The sequence below is a fragment of the Pteropus medius genome, unplaced genomic scaffold (genome assembly GCF_902729225.1).
Source record: "Pteropus medius unplaced genomic scaffold, Ma_sr-lr_union100, whole genome shotgun sequence".
Classification (NCBI taxonomy): Eukaryota; Metazoa; Chordata; class Mammalia; order Chiroptera; family Pteropodidae; genus Pteropus; species Pteropus medius.
Genome location: NW_024349803.1, coordinates 8,773,972 through 8,794,710, shown reverse-complemented (window position 1 = coordinate 8,794,710; position 20,739 = coordinate 8,773,972). Strand labels below are relative to the sequence as shown.

Below are 20,739 nucleotides of genomic sequence, written 5' to 3'. Positions count from 1 at the left end.
TTTATATATTCTGGATATTTACCCCTGATCAGATATGTTTGCAAATATTTTTTCCATTCTGTAGGCTGCCTTTCACTGTGTTGACTGTTTTCTTTGCTGTGCAGAAGTTTTTAAGTTTGATGTAGTCTCATTTGCCTAATTTTGCTTTTGTTACCTGTGCTTCTGGTACCATATCCATGAAATCACTGCCAAATCCAACGTCATGAGCTTTTCCCCTATGCGTTCTTCTAGGAGTTTTATAGTTTCAGGTCTTATGTTTAGGTCTTTATCCATTTTGAGTTAATTTTGGTATATGGGGTAAGATAAGGGTATAACCTATTTTTTGCACGCAGGTATCCAATTCTCTCAACACCATGTTTTGAAGAGACCATCCTTTACTCATGGTGTACTTGTGGCAGCTATGTTGAAGATCATTTGACTATATGGGCTCTCTATTCTGTTCCATTGGTCTATATATTTGCCTTTATGCCAGTAGTATATTCTTTTGTTGCTGTAGCTTTGTAGTATGTTTTAAAGTCCGAAAGTGTGAGGCTTCTAGTTTTGTTCTCCTTTCTCAGGATTGTTTTGGCTATTCCAGGGCCTTGCAATTCCACATGAATTTTAGCATTGTTTTATCTATTTGTGCAAAAAATGTCACTGGTATCTTTAAACAACTTTGTTGAGGTTTAACTGATATATAAAAAATTGTACACATTTAATTTGATGAGTTTGAATATATGCATACACCCAGGAAACCATCACCACAATCAAGGTAACAAATACATCCATCACCTCCAAAAGTTTCCCTGTGCTTTTTTTTTTTTGTAAGAATATTTAACATGAGATCTACTCTTTTAACAAAATTTTAACTGCGCAATACAGTATTTTTAACTATAGGCACTGCTATACAGCAGATTACTAGAACTTATTTATCTTGCATAACTGAAACTTTATATTGACTGAGTATCTCCATGATTACACTTATACCTGAAACAGTCAAACTCTTAGAAGCTGAGAAAAGAACGGTGGTTGCCAGGGATCTGGGGAAGGGGACCATTGGGATTTTGATAGAGATTACACTGATCTGTAGATTGCTCTGGGTAGTACTGCCATTTACAATAGCCTTTCAATCTATGAACATGAGCTATCTTTCCATTTATTTGTAAGAGCTTTCTTTTGATTACTGTTAGCATGGTATATCTGTTTCTCTCCTTTTCCTTTTAACCTATCTTTGTCTTTAAAATTAAAGTACATTTCTTTCAGACAACACATATTTGGGCCTGTTTGTCTAATCTTTGCCTTTTGGGGGTATTCGTACTATTTAGATTTAATGTGAATATCGATATGGTTAAGTTTAAGTCTATCATCTTGCTATTTGTCCAGTCCATTCTCTATTCCTTTTTTATACTTTCCTTTTTTGCCTCCTTTTGGGTTAACTGAATATTTTTTTATGATTCTTCCATTTTATTTTTTTTTGACTTATTGGCTATAACTTTTTGTTATTTTAGTAGCTGCATCAGAGGTTACAGCACACATCTCTAACTTACTATAATCTACTTTCCAGTGATGTTATACTACTTTATGGATTATATGTGAACCAAAAAATAGTACAGTACTTTCATTTCTTTTCTCTCAGCCTTTATGTTATTGTCAAATTGTACTTAAACATGTTATAAACACCAAAATACACTGTTGATATTTTGTTTAAAGAGCTGTCTTCTAAAGAGATTTAAATAATAAAAAGATCACATATATTTATCTATGTAGTTACCATTTCTGGAGCTTTTCATCTCTTTACAGAAATTTGTATTTCCATCTGATATTAGTTTCTTCCTTGTTAGACAACTTAAAAAAAAAAAAAGAAAACATTTCTTGTAGTGCATTTCTGCTGGTGATGAATTCTTTCGGCTTTTCTGTGTCCAAAAAAAAAAAATCTTTAATTCACTTTCATTTTTGAAAGATATTTTCACTGGGTGTAGAACTTTCTAGGTTGAGAGTTCTTGTCTTTCAGTACTTTAAAGATGTTGCTCCACTGGCTTCTGGCTTGGACTGTTTCCAACATGAAATCTGCTGTCATCTTTGTCTTCGCTCTACTCCATGAAATGCGACTATTTTCTCTGGCTGTTATTCAGACATTATTACTGGTTTTGAACCATTTTTTTGTGATGTGCCTTAGTATAGTTTTGTTTCTTCTGCTTTGGGTTTGTGGAGCATCTTAGGTTTGTGACTTTATAGTTTTTACTAAGAATAGAAAAATTTGGGCCATTATCTCTTCAAATAATTTTTCTGTTCTCTTGCAATGCAAATCCAGCACTATTCATAGTTAGTACAGATTTCACAGGTTAAGGGCACAGTCCTCCACAAGACTCCTCTCACCTCAGACACTAGTTGTAACACTAGGGTTTCTAGGCCATCCACACTTCTGACCACTGGATATACATTTGGGGTTTCCAATACCCTTTCTGCTTCAACAATGTGCCCAAACAACCCACAAAACTGAGGAAGATGCTATAATTACCATTCTATTATGAAGGTACAAATTAGGCCCAGCCAGATACAAGACCCCAACCATGGAGTTTGTGTCCTCAGGACACAGTCACTCTCCAAGCACATAACTGTATCATTAACCAAGGAAGCTCAATTGAGCATCAGTGTCCAGAGTTTTTATTGGGTTTCATTATGTAAGCATGATTGATTGAATCATTGACCACATGACAGAATTCAATCTCCACGCTCCTTCTCTTCCTTGGAAGTCAGGTTGATAGCACCTGGCTGAAAGCCTCAACCTTTTATCACATGGTTGGTCTTTCTGGTATGGCAAGCCCCCGTTCATGAAATTATCTAGGAGCCAACCATGAGTCACCTCATTAGTATAAATTCAGGCATGGTTCCAAGAGCCCACCATGAAAAACAAAGACACTCCTATCATTTGAGAAAATCCAAGGGTTTAGAAACTCTGTCCTAGGAACCTGGGACAAAGACCTAACAGATTATTTTATAAGTTTGTTAGGTTGCTTGAAGCGAGGTCCCACAGCTCACTGATGTTCTTCTCATTTTTCTTTATTTGTGTCTTCTTGTCTCATTTTGGAGTTTATTTTTTGTCTTCAAGTTCACTAATCATTTCATTAGCAATGTTTAATGGGCTGTTAATCCACCTGGTGAATTTTTCACCCCAGACACCTTTGTTTTCATCTCTACAAGTTCAATTTGGGTCTTTAAAAAATCAGTTATGCTATCTGTTTTAATGTATTTGTTTGCTAATTCTAATATCTGTATTAGTTGTATTTGTCTCAATTCATTTTTCTCCTTATTATCGATTGTATTTTTCTGCTTTTTTGCATACCTGATGCCAACCATTATGAATTTTACCTTATTGAGTGCTGGATATTCTTATGTTCTTACAAATATCCTAGAGCTATGTTCTGGGATGCTAAGTTACTTTGAAGTCATTTTATCCTTTTAGGTCTTGCTTTTTAGATTTGTCAGTCAGGACCTAGCAGTGTTTAACCTAGGGCTAATTATTCCCCACTACTGAGGCAAGACTCCTATGACTAACTCTACCCAAGTCTCTGGAAAATTTCTTGAGCATTAGGACTAATTGTCTTTGAGGGTGTGGTAGAATTTCCTTGTGAAACTACCTGGGCCTGGTGTTTTTCTGTGAGGTAGTTCTTTAAAAATATTTCTACTTCTTCTATAAAAATTAGTCTGTTAAGTTTTCCAAATCAAATGGGGTCAAATTTTGGTCATATGTATTTTTCTAGGAAATTATCCACTTCATTTAGGTTTTCAAATTTACTTCCATAGAGGTCTATAAGATAGTCTTTTATGATTTAAAAAAATTTCTTCTGTTTCAGTGGTTATTTCTTTCTTGTCATTCCTTATTTTGTATATTAGTGCTTTCTCCTTTTTTCTTGATAAAATTAGCTAATTACTGGTTATTTTGTTAATATTGTCCCCAAACCAAGGTTTCAATTTATTAAAAGTACTGTTGTTTTTTTTATTCTCTATTTTTTTAATTTATGATCATTATCAGAGGTGGAGGATGGATACATGGGGGTTCAGTATAACCCTCTGACTGCATTTTTATGTTCAAAATTCTCTGTAATTAACAATTAAAATATTATATACATGTGGCATAAAATCAAGGAGTATACAAGAAAAAGAAACATTCTATCAACCTACCCCAACTATCTTAAGCTCAATTTCCTTTCAATCACTTATAATTTTATTTCAATTGTTGGTTACTCTATAATTAATAATAAACTTAATTGTAATTTAGGTATAATTAAATACTGTTATAATTTGTTTAATGCTTTATCGACTTTAGAAAATATTATTTTTTGCTAGGGAAGATGAGGATTTAGCTCATTGATACTGGACCACTTTACTTCCCTTCCTCAATATTTGTGGTTATTATTTTAGTTCTTATATTGGTTATCTTTATAAATTGCAAATAATATATTTATACATCTAACTCTCATTCCATTAATCTTAGTACCTTAATTTCCCTTTATATCGGATGATTATAATAGCACCACTAAACTTATTTTCTCTTCTCCTTCTTTTTTCCCTTTCACATTTTATTGGCAGTATTTTGACATTTACATTTTTCAGGTTTTTTAAGTATTATTCTGTAACAACAATAAAATTTCCTATAGTTTAGATGTTATATACTAAAATATTTTATAATATTTTGAGTATATAAATACTGTTGAATGCTAGGTAAAGCAGTATATAAGGAATACATTTCATTTCTTATTGGGCCAACGTCATGTCCCTTGGGGCATTCAAAGGAAAAATGTTCCAGGCATTGAAGTTAAATAGACTTTCTTTTCTTACTCTCCATCAGTTGTTTATAATCATGCCATATTTCAGTTTGCTGCATGCTTCATGTTTAACATAGTTTTTTCATTTTTCTTGAAGTATCTAACTGCTTTTCTTAAACATGTTAATAAAGAATGCTGTGCCTTCAGCATACCCTCTCATTTCCTTTTTCTCAAATATAACAACTACTGCATGGAATCGCTTCTCCCCACCTCCCAACTCCCCTTTATGGAGAACACGTGGACTGGCTGCTCCTCAGCTGCCATCCTGAGACTTCCCTTCATCGCTTCTCTGGACTGAACCCGCTGTTTCCTGGATCTCAGGTATTCCTCTTTCTTGGTTTGCTTTAATTTGCTGCAGTATATATTCAAGTGCAGTAGTCCTCCCTTATCTGCAGGGGATACATTCCAAGACCCCCAGTAGATGCCTGAAACCATGGATAGTACTGAGCCCTAACTATGTATACTATGTGTTTTCCTATACATACATACGTATGATAAAGTTCAATTTATAAATTAGGCACAGTAAGAGGTTAATGATAATAACTAATAATAAAATAGAACAATTATAACGATATATTGTAATGAAGGCTATGTGAATGGCTTTGGGGCCATTATTAAGTAAAATAAAGTTTACTAGAATACAAGCATAGCGATACCATGACAGCCTATCTGATAGCTGAGATGGCTGCAAAGTGAGTAATAGGCAGGGAGCATACAGAGCACGCATACACTGGACAAAGAGAAGATTCATGTCCAGGGTGGGATGGTACAAGATTTCATCATGCTACTCAGAATGGCGCACAATTTAAAACATAAATTGTTTCTGCAAGTTTCCACTTAATATTTTTGGACTGTGGTTGACAGTGGCTAACTTAAACTTTGGGAAACGAAACTGCAAAAAAGTGTGAGAGGACTACTGTAACTGTCTAAGAAAATTGGAGATAAACTTTCTGAGTTTTTAAGTGTCTGTATCCTGACCTCATATTCCATTGATAACTTGGCAGGATACAGAGATCTGAGTTCAAATCCATTTCCCCAGAGCTAATACCACTCAAATTCTTGTTCTTATTAAGGTGATCTTTTTTTTTCCTCTCTGGAAGCTTTCAGTATCTTTTCTTGATCAGTGTTTTCCTAAAATTTCAGGAGGACATGTTTATGTATATTTTAAATTCATTGTGCTTGGCACTCAGTGGTTCCTTTCAACCAAAAGACTTGTATTCTATATTATTTATTTGATTCTGTGGGCAAGGACTAGAGGAAGCATAAGAGGCTGGGGTGGGAGAATCATGTTCTGTTTTTGATCAGTTGCTGGTTACACAAGTGTGTTGTGTAAACAGAAATTTCAAGTAATCCCGCTGGGTTCCTGCTCTTTGGACTCATCCTATTGCCCCAGTCTCTCCAATTCTCTCAATTCTGTATTATTTCTTTGATGAGTTCCTTCTCTCCATTTTCTCCCTTCTTTCTTCTAGACTCCAGTTAGTTAGATGTTGAAATTCTTGAATTGGTCCTCTATGTCTCTTCTATTTTTGTCTCTGTCTCTCTTTCTCTCCCTTGTGTGTATCTGTGTGCATGCATGAGTGTGCCAGAGATACCCTTAACTTTAGTTTCCAGGACTTATGCTGAAAATTTTAATTTTGGTGCTAACATTTTAAAATTCTAACAGATCTTTTTTGTGTTAGTATTCTGTTTTCATAATATTCTATTCCTGTTTTATATACTCACTCTGAATATAGTATTTTTTAAAGACTAATTTTAAGAACAGTTTTAGATTTACACAAAAAATTGAGAAGATAGAATTCCTATATCCTGCATCCAGTTTCCTCTATTATCTTATATTAACATAGTTATAATTAATACATGAATATTGACACATTATAATTATTACTATTATTAAAGGCCATACTTTATTAACATTTCTTTAGTTTTAACCTAATGACTTTTATCTGTTCCAGTATCCCATCCAAGATCCCATGTTACATTTAGTTGTTGTGTCTCCTTAGGCTCCTTTTGGCTATGACAGTTTCTCAGATTTTCTTTGTCTTTGATGACTATGACAGTTTTGAGAAGTGCTGGTCAGATAATATCTAGGATGTTCCTTTGCTGGAATTTGTCTTAATATGTTTTATTGTTTTTGTTAGTTTGTTTATGCTTGTGAGTAAATGTCAGGCTATACTTCGCATCTGGAAACCATGTAAGGAATCAACTGGGCCATTGTTCTATATACCAACCTTCAATGAATCCTTGTTTTTAATACTTACCAGATCTGCTGATCCTGAGTTTACAGCCTCTCTGGAATCCTAATGTGCAGAGTACCTCACTTCTATACAGCCCCTTATTCTGGGCTGTGGTTTCCTTAGCCTGCTTCTGCTTTCTATCTTCAAGAAATACTGAAATCTTTTATATATTGATTGCTTTTCTCCTCTGTTCTCTACCATCCCAATTGCTTTCATAGGTTTAGTCTGGTTAAATTTCTATATTTTAACTTCAGAGGAGTTTGGGAAAATGATAGAAGAAGAATATTTATTCAGTCTGTCACCTTTTACCAGAAGACTCCACAAGTCCACTTCTGAAATAAAAATAAAATTTCACCTTACATTTAAGGGAAGGAAGTATAAATGTCCACTAACCTATAATTATGGTTTTGTGGTTGGTTGGTTGTAATTCTCTTGGTATAGACTTAATTTATATTCCTGTCGAAGCTTTTATTAAAGCTCTGATAAAATTCAGGTAGGATCCCCAGAGAAAAAGAATTCACTCACATGAACCTTTCATGAAAGGACTATGTGAGAGTCATGAGCAGGTTATGGGGACAAACAAGGGAATGGTGAGGCACTGGGGATAGGCAACAGAAGGATACTGTTATAATTCCTAAGGTAAAGGGACAAGGGAAGGGAACAGAGTTATGAGAGCCCAGTAGCCTCTACGATGGTGGAGAAGGGGGATTCAGCAGAAGCTGTATTATAGAGAGGTATAGTTACTGTGCTGAAGCAGAGTGGAGAAGGAATGCCAACTTCTCTCCCCTCTGCTCTCCCATCTTCTGGCACTGCTATCCATTGGCCAGACCCAGCCAGAAGCTAGTCAATAAAAGATGCAGTCTTGATGCAGTCTACATCAATAAAAGATGTAGGAGTCAGAGCAGGGCCAAGAATGGATCAAGAGGGTGAGGGTAAGGAGTGGATAGAGAACTGGTATTAAAACCGAATGTTTTATTAACAATACAGTTCTAATATTGAATATTTGCAATTTCGCAAAACATAAAAAGGAATATGTAATGTTGGATATTATAATGGTCTTAACTAAGTATAAAAAACTATTAAGAACACTCATTCTCATGAAAACTGTTTCAAGGGGAACAAAAATATGTAGCAGATGAGTCTAAGGATAATCAAGGTTATCATGAAAATAAAGACAAGTTCAAAGACCCTGAACATAAATCATAACTGAACTTTGTATTATGAACATGGAAAATTGTTACTATAATTAAAAATCTATGTCAGATGGTGTCAGAAGTTGGGATAGTGGTTACCCTAGGGTGGCAGTGACTAGGAGGAAGCATGAAGGGCTTTGGGGATACTGGTAATGTTTTGTTTCTTGATCTGAGTGTGCTCGTGTTGTGAAAACTCAATAATTGGTGCACTTGTGATTTGTGTGGGTTTTTTGGTGTATGTATATTTCAACAAAAGTCTAAAAAAAGATGATGACAGCCATGAATACAACTTCAGAAAAAACAACTATGTCCATGTATTTTTCCATCCTTCTTCAGGCATCCTCACTAACAGTCAATAAGGATTTATTGGAACAACTAAAACAAGGATGTACATTCAAAGAAAATGAAAGGCAGCTTCAAGGGATTTATGATCTGTTGAGGAAAACTGAATATTTAAGACATGAAATTAAGAATATTAACAAGCAATGTATCAGGCTAGGAAGAATGCTATAGTAAAAACAGATCCAACGTTGGCTGTAACTGAGTCTCATCAGAAGGTGTAGATATAAATACTCCTCAAGTTGGAGGGCATCTGTTGAAGGGCTCTTTCTCTTTAACCTTAATAAAGGTCAACTAGACCAAATGCTTGGTTTCAGAAAGTACTTTAGTGATTGCTGGGGGTGAGCAAGGGGTGACTGAGTGGATCCTCTCTTCTGCTTCGGGGGGAGTGGCTCTGCTTTATCTGTTTGATACTATGGGTTCTGTGTTTATTTTCATTTAACAAAAGGATTTTACTACTAATACAAGCTTGAAAACCACTTTTCTTGAAATCTAACCCTTAGATTTGTGTATCTCAATTGACATCTCTTACAGTTGAAAAAAAAATTTTAAACTTCTGAACTCTAAGAGTAAACCCATTTTAAAAAGGAAATGAAAATTACCTGAAGTAAAGGGATAAAATCCTCCTGTTCTAGAGAGTTACAGCTGGGTTTTGCTAGAAGACAGATAAACTTCGAGGCATCGTCATGATGATTACTCAGCAACCTGTAAGAGAAATAACTGCTTAGGAAGACTGGCTACTGTGAACAATGACTACCACACCAACAGTTAGTAATTTCAATCTGATCTGAAGACCATTTAGATCAAAAATCAAGTGATCTCTTTTCAATGATTAAAAAAAGAGAATTTTCCACGCTCTTGATTTTGTCAAAGGAACATCTAAATAAAAGTTCAATGATAAGATGGTATATTATTTTTGTAGAATGCTTCTGGGGCTGTGAACACAGAGTTAACAAATGCAGGTAACAAAATGTTTGAAGGAGAATGTCTATTCAGGTTTAGCAAAGGATACCTGGGACCAGAACTCCAGAGCTACCTACCAGCCAGGAGGGTCTACTAGGCACTACATTACACATAAACTTCTGTGTGGCCAGGTTGGCAAACATATTCAGGGCCAACCTGATAGGGAGCTTCTGAAATAGACTTTGAAGGATCAGGCTTAAAAAGGTGAATACCATATTAAGTCTTTGAGCTCCAAGAATTCCTCATATCTAACTAATTGCTGGACATTTCTATTTGGATACTATATTTGGACAATAAAGTCAAAATATCAAAAACCAAATTTAAAACCTTCTCAAAGTCAGTCCTTTGCATGGATGTCATTTTTGTGAAAGGTAGTACCTGAGTTATCTGGGCTTGAAATTTTGAAGTCATTTTAAACTTATTTATCTTCCTTATTCTCTAAATCTAGCTAGTCTCCAAATTTTCTTGTTTTCCTTCTTTAATAATTTATTGAATGCTAATTATGTGCCAGGTACTATGTCTAACCTTGAGGATACTTGGAATACAAAGAAAATATGATGAAGTTTTGTGCTTTATAAGAAGTGTTTAGTCTATACCAATAGAAAGCTATGCCAATAATGTTACACTCCTGTGTGATAGCCATGACAGAAGTAATTAGCATAGGGTGTCATGGAAGGACACAGGAGGGCCAGTGAGATTCCCTGAAAAGGGGAAGTAAGAAAGAAGGTTGATGTGAGTCAAAAGGGTCACATGTACAAATGCCTAGTGTGAGAGTGCATGGAATATTTGGGCAACTATAAGCACTGGGTTGGTAAAAGAAGGGGACATAAGCGTGTTAGGATCGGATCCTGGAGGCCCTTTTATGTTAGGTCAAGAAGCTTGGACTTTATCTTACTCCACGGAAGAATTTTAACTTGGACAGTGACATGATACTTTTCAAAAATATCAAGCAAAATTCCAATCAAGGGCCTCAGCATGGATAATGGCAGTGGGAGATGGAGAGAAAGGGGCAAATGGTTGAAATGAAAGGAAGTGGTGGTTGATAGGACTGGAGGTGGGAGGGGTAAAAGGGAGAACTCCATGACGACTCCCAGGTTTCTAACTTGGACCACTAGGTGTCTGGAATATAGGATAGGAATACTAGAGATCTGAGGAATATTTCTTCTAATGTTTTAGACAACCATTCCTTCCTTTCTATTTCCATTGTACCATCAAGTTCAAGGTCTTATTATTTCATGCTGAGAATGCTAGAAGGGAAAAGGGTAATAACAGCTTCAGTGTTCATCCACCCTTATATCATAGACAATTCTTCATTCTAATGCATTCTTTGATTATATAATTCCCTTTTTCAAAAATGTTCAGTAGCTTTCTACCACTTATATGAGTAAGTCTAAATGCCCAAGTTGGATATTTAAGGCTCTCTGTAATTAGGCTGGAGCCTGTTATCTACCTGTCTTACTACTTTGCTAAATGAAAATTCCATTCCAGGCTGCTATTCCCTGAGTAGTTCATGTACATTCTTGCCTCTGTGCCATTTCTCATGCTGTTCTACTCTCCTAGAATACCACTTTTCCCAACTCTGCTATCTGAATGCTGGCTATTCTTTAAGGTCCAGCTAATAATACACCTCTTTCAAAAAGCTTTCTCTTACAACTAGATTCTTAGTGATCTTTGTACTATTTAATTTATATATATTATATATACCACTGTACAGTTAGCTTTCTTTAATCTGTGGCATGTAAAAGACAAAGTTATAGCTCTTTTTTCCCTTAGCAACAGCATAGCAACTTTCACACAGAAGAGTCTCAAAAAACTGTGATCTGACTCACATATGTATACTTAACTGGCATTATTTGTGATTATTAACACTATATGTGATCTTTATATTATTCTCCTTATCATTCTTCAGCATGTTCAAGGCCCCGAAAGTTAAATATACATTTCAGAAAAATATTAGTGCAATATATGCTGATGAGAACCACCTCTTAGAATTAGAAAATGGGTGGGATGATCACAACATAAAAGGAGTGAGATCTTTGGAAAGGAGCACTTTATGAAGAAAAAAGCACTTGTAAATAAAACTCGCACAGATATGACAGATGAGAGATACTCTGAAAGAGAAAAGTCAAATCAGGTATACCCTTCTACTATAAGAAGCATGAAATAGAAAGAAAAGGTGAATTATAATTTTCAACCAGTGCTAGTGGCTGATGAACTCTATAAGGCAGGAGAAAAAGGAGAAAATAAAAGTTGTGAAAGCTGGAGAAAGAAGGTAAACATAGTTATTCCAAACTGTTATCTTCCAGAACTTTTAAGACAAAATATTGTTGTGTTAATGGACAAATGACAGATGGACATGAAAAGGTAAAAGAAAATAAAGCAGAAAAAAACTGGAGCAATATTACTGACTCCATTGAGAAGACCTCTGTCACAAAGCTGGTAATCTAGGAACTCAAACAAAAAAAGCTGTGGAGTAATGTCTTTCCCCTAAAAATGTCCTGATTGTAAGAAAAACAGATGTCAGAGTACAGATATGAAATGGGCAGTAGAGCAGGGAAAGCAGAGAATGCAGAGCAAGGGAACAAGAGCCATTAAGGTATTCATCCACAAACTACTCAGAGGAGGACTGGAAGTGTCCACCCGAGGAGTACTGGGTCAGAAAGGAAGTTATTTCCTGTTTTGTTGTGACTTTTGTATTTGACTTTTTTTTTTTTTCCCAAATTATATAGGGCAAGTCGGCACACATATGTGTATGTCAACATGTTTTAATTCTATGTCATCATCTCCCAGTTATTTTCTGTACTAGAAAGCTGTAATATACTATAGTTTGGTCCAAGTTGCTTTATGCAAAGGGAAATTTTAAAAAGTTACAAAAATAAACACATCTTTTTCAAAATGAGTGTGGTAACTGATACTTAGCTGCTTGATCTACCTCAAAAGGCATGTTCAGGATCTCCCTTAAAGCACCCTGGCTTTTAAAAGGCATTTAAAAAGCTCGGAGAGCTCCCGCTAGAGGGTGCTCCAACCATTTTAGTACCTGGCCAAAAGCTAAAGCTTAACTACAGAGAAACTTATCTATTCATAGATTTTTTTTTTTTTTAACGAAAAAAGATAGGGACAGTTGCACATGCTATATAACTTCATAAGCAGTTTCTTGCAGCTCTTAAAATGAAGACTTGTGCTTCATGTTTTTTTTTCCTCTTTTGCCTTTTGCAGAAATCTCTTTTCCCTAGAGATAAAATTAAAATGATTCATCTCAATAAAAGAATCCAGCTGTTGAGGCTGCAGCTCAACCCACCAACATAAATGTCCACCCTATCTCAGTAACACAGTCTTAAGACAAAAAAACTGGCTGTTACTCTCCTTATCATTATGCAGTTAGCTGCAGGTAAATCAAGTTGGATACTAGTTTTCCTTTAATATAGTCAGTCTTAGGCTCACAAACATAGGATCCTAAAATATTCAGAACAACTTAGAATATAAGTAGTTACAGTTCTTCTCACTGGCTCTAATCTTTTACAGAATAGACTTCTTTTTTTTCAATCTCCCAGTTTGTTCAGTTTTCTCTTAACAATCATATTCACTTCTTGCTGCTTTCCCATATTGTTAGATGGTTTCTGCCAACAATGCTGAACTCAGTGTCTGAAGATACCTCTGACAAGAGCTGTGCAGTATCCCTATTCTTTCTATCCTTGGTTCATACTCCAGCTGAGGCCTTTTCAGGGCCTGGCACCTACCAGGATGAAAGAAGCTAGCTGAATGAAAGAGAGAACATCTACACATTTTGAGTTCTTGAATTGTTACTGTTATATGCTCACTTAAAATAATTAATAATAGATAATTGGACCACTTGGTTGAAGTCCTGGCCTTAACGTTGGGAAAAGGAGAGGGGATTCAAGCTGACTTCCATACTGTTTAAGTTCTAGGCTCTATTTTCTTCCCCAGGTTCTAGGCTGCCAGAAATACCTCCAGGGTAAATGCCAATTCCTTGGTTTACTCCGGGCTAATTAGTGCCTTTTGGCTATCTAGCCTTCAAGGAATTCTCTTACTTTTAGGACTGCTTATCCACTCATTAAAAATAAAAAATAAAAATAAAAATAAATTAAAAAAACATATCTCAGATTTTATCCAGCAGTTTTCTACTTGGTACAGGAGAGGTGGAATGATGACCATGGCACTGACTTTGGAGTGTCACCTGATGGTATATGAGAAATGATTCTTCTAGGGCTCTTTTCTTTTAATCTTTGGTATCTGAACAACTTAGAACTATTCCCTGTAACAAAATGACTAAAGTCTACCTGGAAAACATGAATCATTTTTAACTTTTAGCTGTGTTGTCGTTCTTTAAAAGAAGTCTGTTAACTGGTACTCTTATAAAACCTGATTACTTTAATTCTAATGTAATGAATGAAGAACTTGGTTAACTCAACTTGCTGCTAGATTTTAAAAAACAAGAATACATTTATTAATTACCTGCTATGTTCTTAAGCACTACACTACTAAGGGCTTTTAGGTGGCATGAAGGGGTTAGAAGGCATCTGTAAATTGAATTCTGCTACTATTATATATGGACTTTAAAAAGTGACGATGATGACAGGTGACTAGTATTTCCCAATACTTTACCAGGAAGGGTATCTAGCCCAGAAAAGTTAAGAAGAACATATATAACAAAAGCTGATCAGTTAAAAGGGTTAGAAGGGGCAAGCTGTGACATTCTCTTAAAATGTATAAATATATCAAGAAATAACTTCTAAAGGAGAAAGAAGTTAGGAAAAAAAGAAAGTTGGGTTTGAATAGAAGAAAACTCATCAGGATATAAAAATCCAGAGTAACTTGATACATGTATTATTCCTTTGTTCCTTAACTGGAACTTTCAAAAAGTTATGATTAAAATTTATTAGAATTCAGCTATTTTTAATAAATCAACTAGATAAAATTCTAAATTGGATCATATGAGAATGGAAGCTGTATTTTCACATGATACATGTGGTCTGCTCTCCTTAAAGGAGAATCTTTACTTTTAGGTCACTGCTGCAAGAGTCAAATCCTAAGATCCAAATTTAACAAGTAAAACTAAGAAACTATCAAATAATTATTAAATAGGTATTTCTGAAGATCTGTTTTACTCATTAGAGACATATAAGACAAAAGCTTACGGAAAGAATTTTTGTGTGGATATAAATAGTTGTGAATCATTGAATTTTACTTGCTGAAATAAAGGGTAAAGGAAAAAGTAATAAATGAGTAAAATAAGTCAACTTTATAAAGCATGTCAATAGGACCGGACAGTTCTTTGCCTAACCTCAGAGCTAACTGTTCATATACTTACTTTCTCCACATGGCAATGAATGACTGTGCTGACACAAATCCTGTCTTCTCTCCCCCTGCAGCCTTGAACATTGGAGCTTTCCAATAGAGAGGACAGCCACAGACCTGCAAGTAAAATACATATACAGTGAAGCGATGACATGGCCAAAGAAAGGCCCTTTGTGGCTTTTACTTTTCATGCTACAGTGGACAAAAGTGGCCCTGGAGAAGCAAAACTGGGACAGAGGCAAATATATCGGCTAGGGTAGATTCAGAGAGAAACAGAAGGGAAACAAAACTAGATTACATATTTAATGAAGAAAATGGAAATCCTTTTACCTTTCCTCCAAGTTCATTTATACTGTTTCTTTCTTCTATCCCGATAGTTAAAGCAACCACTCTCCCTACCATTCTTACATCATATATTTTTTACCAGAAAAAAAAAAAAAAAAGACTGAATGTCATGGATGTGTATGCCCTTCCTTCCTATGGCAGAAAAATAGAGCTACCTTTATTACTCGGGCACTTGGTGTTAATACACTCTACCACCTGTCTCCTTCTCCTTTGCCTATTATGTTATTAAGCCCCAGGTTCAAGAAGAACCAGAAAACCCTAGACTGTTCAAGAAAATAACTACCAAATCTACTTAAATGGTTACAATTCAGGTTAAAGATGATAAAAATCAAAATGCTTTAATTTATTTATATTATTGGAAACTACCACAAATGACTATGTATTATAAAAGCCTTAGGAAGAACTGAGAATGAATATAACACAACTACAATACTCTAAAAGGTAATGATTTTTGTCTTCCTCAATAGAAAGCTTTTAGTTAAAAAAATTATTCTTATATTCCTATAAGAAAGAGTTCTTACCAAATTTACCTGTTTTTTTCCCTTACAGAGAAAATTCTTCCCTCTTAGTGATGATATCTAAATATTAGCAGAGAAAACGTTTCCAAATGTTCTGAATTTTGTATATGCACTTAAAACATATTTCCAAATCTAGAACATTTCAAAGAGTCACATCTTCATATCTGATAAAAGCATTCTTATTATTCATATTAGATGTAGTATCTATTGAGCCTTCATCATTCTACAGAGGGAAGTTTCTCTTTTGGAGGCTGACTAGGTGTAAATCCACATTAGGTTCAGGTAAAGTTGCACTTGGTGTGAGGCCTTACTGCATGGACGAATCCCCACAGAAGACTGAAGAGCACCCAGTCTGCTGAGTACCTAGCACAATTAATTATGCTGAGACAACATCTAAGGCTGCTGGGTTCATATCAGAGAGGCGGATATGGAAGGTGAGATTCAAGCCAAGGGAAGTACAGGGCAGAAATAAAAGGCCGCTGGTGCCAGGGCCACTAAAGCATGTTCTGCAAGCAGGATGGAATTTAAGATTTCTTAAGTCCAGAGGTCAAATACTTCCACTGAGGTCAAGAATGAGGGAAAGGTGTTACTTAGCAACCAAATGGATTTTGTTTATTGTGTAAATTATGATTGCCAAAGTACAAAGCTCACTCACAATTAATATACTTTGGGTTGTAAACTGTCAAATCCACTTTCCCCAATCCCAGTCCCTTTCACGTAGTTTGCCAAGAAAATGCTCTTAGATGTGACAGGCTATTGGCAACTTCTGGGAAAGCTGAAAGAACAGTCTGTATTATGGAGGTAGGAGTGCAGAGCCACAAACAGAGAAAGTACAGGGAGAGATTGGAAATGACTTGCCAAAGTGCTTGAAACTCCCACCATTAGTCACTCATGGATTCTTCAGAATTGGAGGGAGCTAGAAATCTTCTAGCTCAATCCTGAGAAGTGGTCACCAGCCTCAGCTGAGCTACTTTCAAGGACTATGTGTTTACTGATTCCTGTGTGGCTACTTCCACTATTAAACAACTTTTATTCCCTTAGATTACAATTTTGTCTCCACAAGACTCCTGTTAAAATGCATATATGTCAGCTCATAAGGAGTAGTAAGTCACTGAGAGATTAACGCTTATAAATTTATTATGAGCCAAAGGTAAAATCCTAAGATATAAAGTACAGAATGAATATGTTTTGAAGTAGATTGGAAGGGTTGACCTATTTTGCTCATAAAGGGGTACCCCGAGTAAACTAGAGTAAACAAGGCAGCATGATGGTAGTAGGCCCTTGGAGAAAATGCCAAAGGAAAAAAGTGGGAAGGGCTGTGAATGGCAACGGCTGCAGAAACTGCATTTTGACTATTTAAAAAAAATGTATGGCTGGCCTGTATATGCTTAAAAACAAAGAATTAAGGTAAATGGAATCAGGAGATCAATAAGAACATTAAAAAAGTAAATACAATGGAAAATTACTCAGCCATTAGAAAAAATAAAATACTGTCATTTGTGACAACATGGATGGACCTTGAGATTATCCTAAGAGAAATAAGTCAGAGAGAAAAAGTTGAGAACCATATGATTTCACTCATATGTGGGATATAAAACTGAAAGCAACAAACCAAGACAAACAAACAAAAACTCGTAGACACAGACAACAGTTTAGTGATTGTCAGAGGGAAAGGGGGGCGGGGGGAGGTGGATAAGAGTAAAGATGGTCAAATACATGGTGACGAAAGATTTGACTTTGGGTGGTGAATACACAATTCAATATATAGATAATGTATTATTGAATTACACACTTGAAACCTATATAATCTTATTAACCAAAGTCACCCCAATAAATTTAATAAAAAATTGATAGAAAAAAAGACCATATAAGTATGCAATAAAGCTGTTATAAAAATGTAAAAAAATTTTTTTTTACTTCTCCATCGTCACTTAAAGCTGTAGAAACAAGTACACATTACATACTGAGAATTTAATTGGAAATGGGCACTAATTCCTTCAAGGCTGTCTGAGGGCAAAGATGAACGAGCTAAACTTTACCAAGATGCAGATTTCATAAACACAGTTTTCTTTGCACTTAAAAAACAGATTCCAGTCTCTACGGCTACACTTAAGTGTCGCTAAGAGTAGATTACCAATGCTACCCCGACAAACTTAATTTTTAAAAAGTTAAAAAAAAAAAAGAGTAGATTACAAATTCAAGTTGGCCTTCCAAATAGCTTTATAGTTAACAAGAATACATAAAAATGTTAACTTACTGCTCTTACCACCTATCCCCTCATTGTCCCTTAAAGGTTGTCTTTCTTTTACCTTCCAAATAGTCAACCTCTTGTGAGAACACAGCACACGGAGTGCAAGTGCTACAGGTGCAGATGACACTGCCTAGTGCCAGAGAAGACAGGTATGCATAGCAAAAGAATGGTTGAAAATAAGGATACTTAGTGAGTGCTAACAGACTGACATAGTCAAATAAATGCTGGATTAAATGGGGATTAGCTAACTAGAATAAAATAAATTATTTTAAGAATACAGAGGTGAAATCCTATGCAGCGAACTGGTAATCGGAAACAAAACAATATAAATGAATACACTCACGGTATCTTCTGAGGTCATTATATACACATTCTCATTTTTATATGCAATGTTAGTTTTAACTTTTTAAAGGTATGAGCGGTTTACCTTGCTACCCGAGCTAACATTAAGGTCTAAGAGCAATGGCCCATGAATGACATTTAGGGCTATAATCAAATATGATTCAGACAAGTTAATCAGAGATATATACATATACAGGCTATTTTGCCACACGATGACTAGGTATAAACAGTAAATTGTTATGTAAATGACTGTTACCACGGCTAAACAAAGTAGTTTTCTCTCTTTTTAAACTTATGTTGTCAACTTTAACACTGGTATTTTTTCCTGAAGATATATATGGATCGATCCTCACTGCCTATATACAGCAAAGTCCTTCCTCTGACTCCCCAGCATGCACAGACCCTTCCCTGACTTGACTTTTCTATACCTCTCTTGGCCATCTGTGGAGTCCTTAGGCTTTCTGCTCTCCTCTCAATCTACTGAGTGCTACAGAGCCACTGAACCCTGAAGCAGGGCAGGGCTACCATGATACAGGGGTGGGAGGGCCAGAGCAGCAGGGTTGAGGCAGAGGGGCAGAAAGGCCAGGAGAACAGTCTCGTCAGGGGTGAGAATATTCAGAGGAAGGATGACCCACAGGACCTGGATTCAAGGCAGTGAGGTACTCATCACTTGGATTGGCTCTTAGATGTAGTGATTCCCAGCACACACCAGGGAACTACCATGTTCCTTAATCTGGACAGTTTCTCCTTGTCTGCCTGCCTGAAGCAGTCTATGAAACCTTCTCTCTCTCACACACACAAATAGTTGCCATGTTAGAAATACCCGGTTTGGCATTTATAAGGTTAACATGTTTTCTCCAGATGCAGATTTCATTCATCCTTACTAAATACTATCTTTTGGATTTAGATTCCTAGTGCCAGCTCATTTGGATAATTTACCATCTTGGTTCATACAACAGCCATTTATCAAAGCTTTGGGTAAGAAAATGTCAATGCTCTGAAAGAAATTATAATTTATTTGGGTGGATATTAATTCAGAGTTAGCTAATGATATGTTGGCATATGTCCAGGGGAGATAGGATATGGTAGAAACAGCACAGTGCTAGGTGTTAGAGGACTTGTTTCCTGACATGTACTAGTTCTGTGACTTCAGGTTAAGTACTGGTGGGACTTCAGTTTCCTCATATGTAAAACAGAGTGGAAGGAGGTGAGCTCTTATTTCTTGAATGAAAGTTTTTCATTAGAAACATCTAAGGGCTCAACAAACAAGTTCTAAGATGGGCAGTGAAGGAAGAGGGAATAAAAGAAAGAATTCCTTTTCATTTCCCTTAAAATTGCTCTATTTACATTTAAATTACTTCAGGGTAATAACAAGGGAGAGAGGACAGGGCATGACTGGAGTAGGGATTCAGGATTTCTCCAAAGATACAATGGAAGTTAGGTCTTAAAGGACAGGTGATGCGGGGGCTGGCAGGAGTGGAAGTCCATTTTGGAGGAGAGAATTATGAGAGCCCAAATGCAGAGGTGTGCCTGTGGGAGGGCAAATGGGTCAGGCTCACACAGGGAATGGTAGTTTGGGTTTTATCCTCCAGATGTTTTCAAAATTTTAAGTATTATTCCTGAAAGCAGGGGAACCATTGCCAGTGGAAGTGTACATGAGGTCTTTGAGCTCCCTCTTGGTCTCTCACTTGCCCACATGCAGCCCTTAGCCTATTAAACCCCTCTGCCTCTTGAAGCTCAACCTGAAATCACTAAGTTGTGAGGCATGATACGACTCTTCAATACATGTGCCTGAAAAAACCCAAACAAAAGAAAGCACTGCTACAGGTGGTTAGGAATCACTAAAAGTTGCTGAGCTGGGGAATGGCATGATCAAATATAATGTGATGGTCATGGTCAGTATTAACTGTTCTAGGGAGGAGGCTAGAGGTATAGAATTCAGTTACTGAAGATTGTACAGTAGTCCTGGCTTTAGGAGCTAAAATCTTAAATTAGAAGCAGTTGGGTATATTGGAAAGTATCAAAGACTTTCCTCCTGGTGGAAAATTCATTTATTTCTGAGTAGAATTACAGTGTTGAGCTGGCCTAATGGTTCCTTGCCTGGCTTCGGGACAAACAGTTATGATTATTGGGTGAGAACGAAAAAGAGATTTGTATTTAGCACAAAGGAAATTTTCCTAACAAGTAAGGCTCAATTTGATGATGGAACAGGCTGCCTGGCATGGTGTGAGGTTCCTGTAGCTGAAAGCATTCCAGCAGAGAATGAATTTATGTGCCGGTGATGTCATGGATGGAATTCCTATATTAAATGGGAGCCAGGACTGGAAGACCACTAAGGTTTTTTTCAAACTAAAGTGTTCCATGAAATAGGACTATAGCTAAAGATATATCAGAATCAAATAAATCCTTTCGACATAGGAAAAAAAAAACAAC

At 36.0% G+C, this 20,739-nt stretch overlaps 1 protein-coding gene across 5 annotated transcripts in view; it reads right to left on the bottom strand.

Annotated features, from left to right (window-relative positions):
* The window catches only part of PPP2R3A (protein phosphatase 2 regulatory subunit B''alpha), a 152,166-nt gene that overhangs the window by 66,085 nt on the left and 65,342 nt on the right, over positions 1 to 20,739 (bottom strand). For all 5 annotated transcript variants that reach the window (XM_039837222.1, XM_039837217.1, XM_039837221.1 and 2 more), the window contains 2 exons: positions 14,864 to 14,967; positions 9,174 to 9,276 (listed from right to left, as the gene is read on the bottom strand). In XM_039837222.1, the coding sequence (XP_039693156.1) occupies positions 9,174 to 9,276; positions 14,864 to 14,967 (207 nt within the window). The remainder of the gene's footprint in view (positions 1 to 9,173; positions 9,277 to 14,863; positions 14,968 to 20,739) is intronic.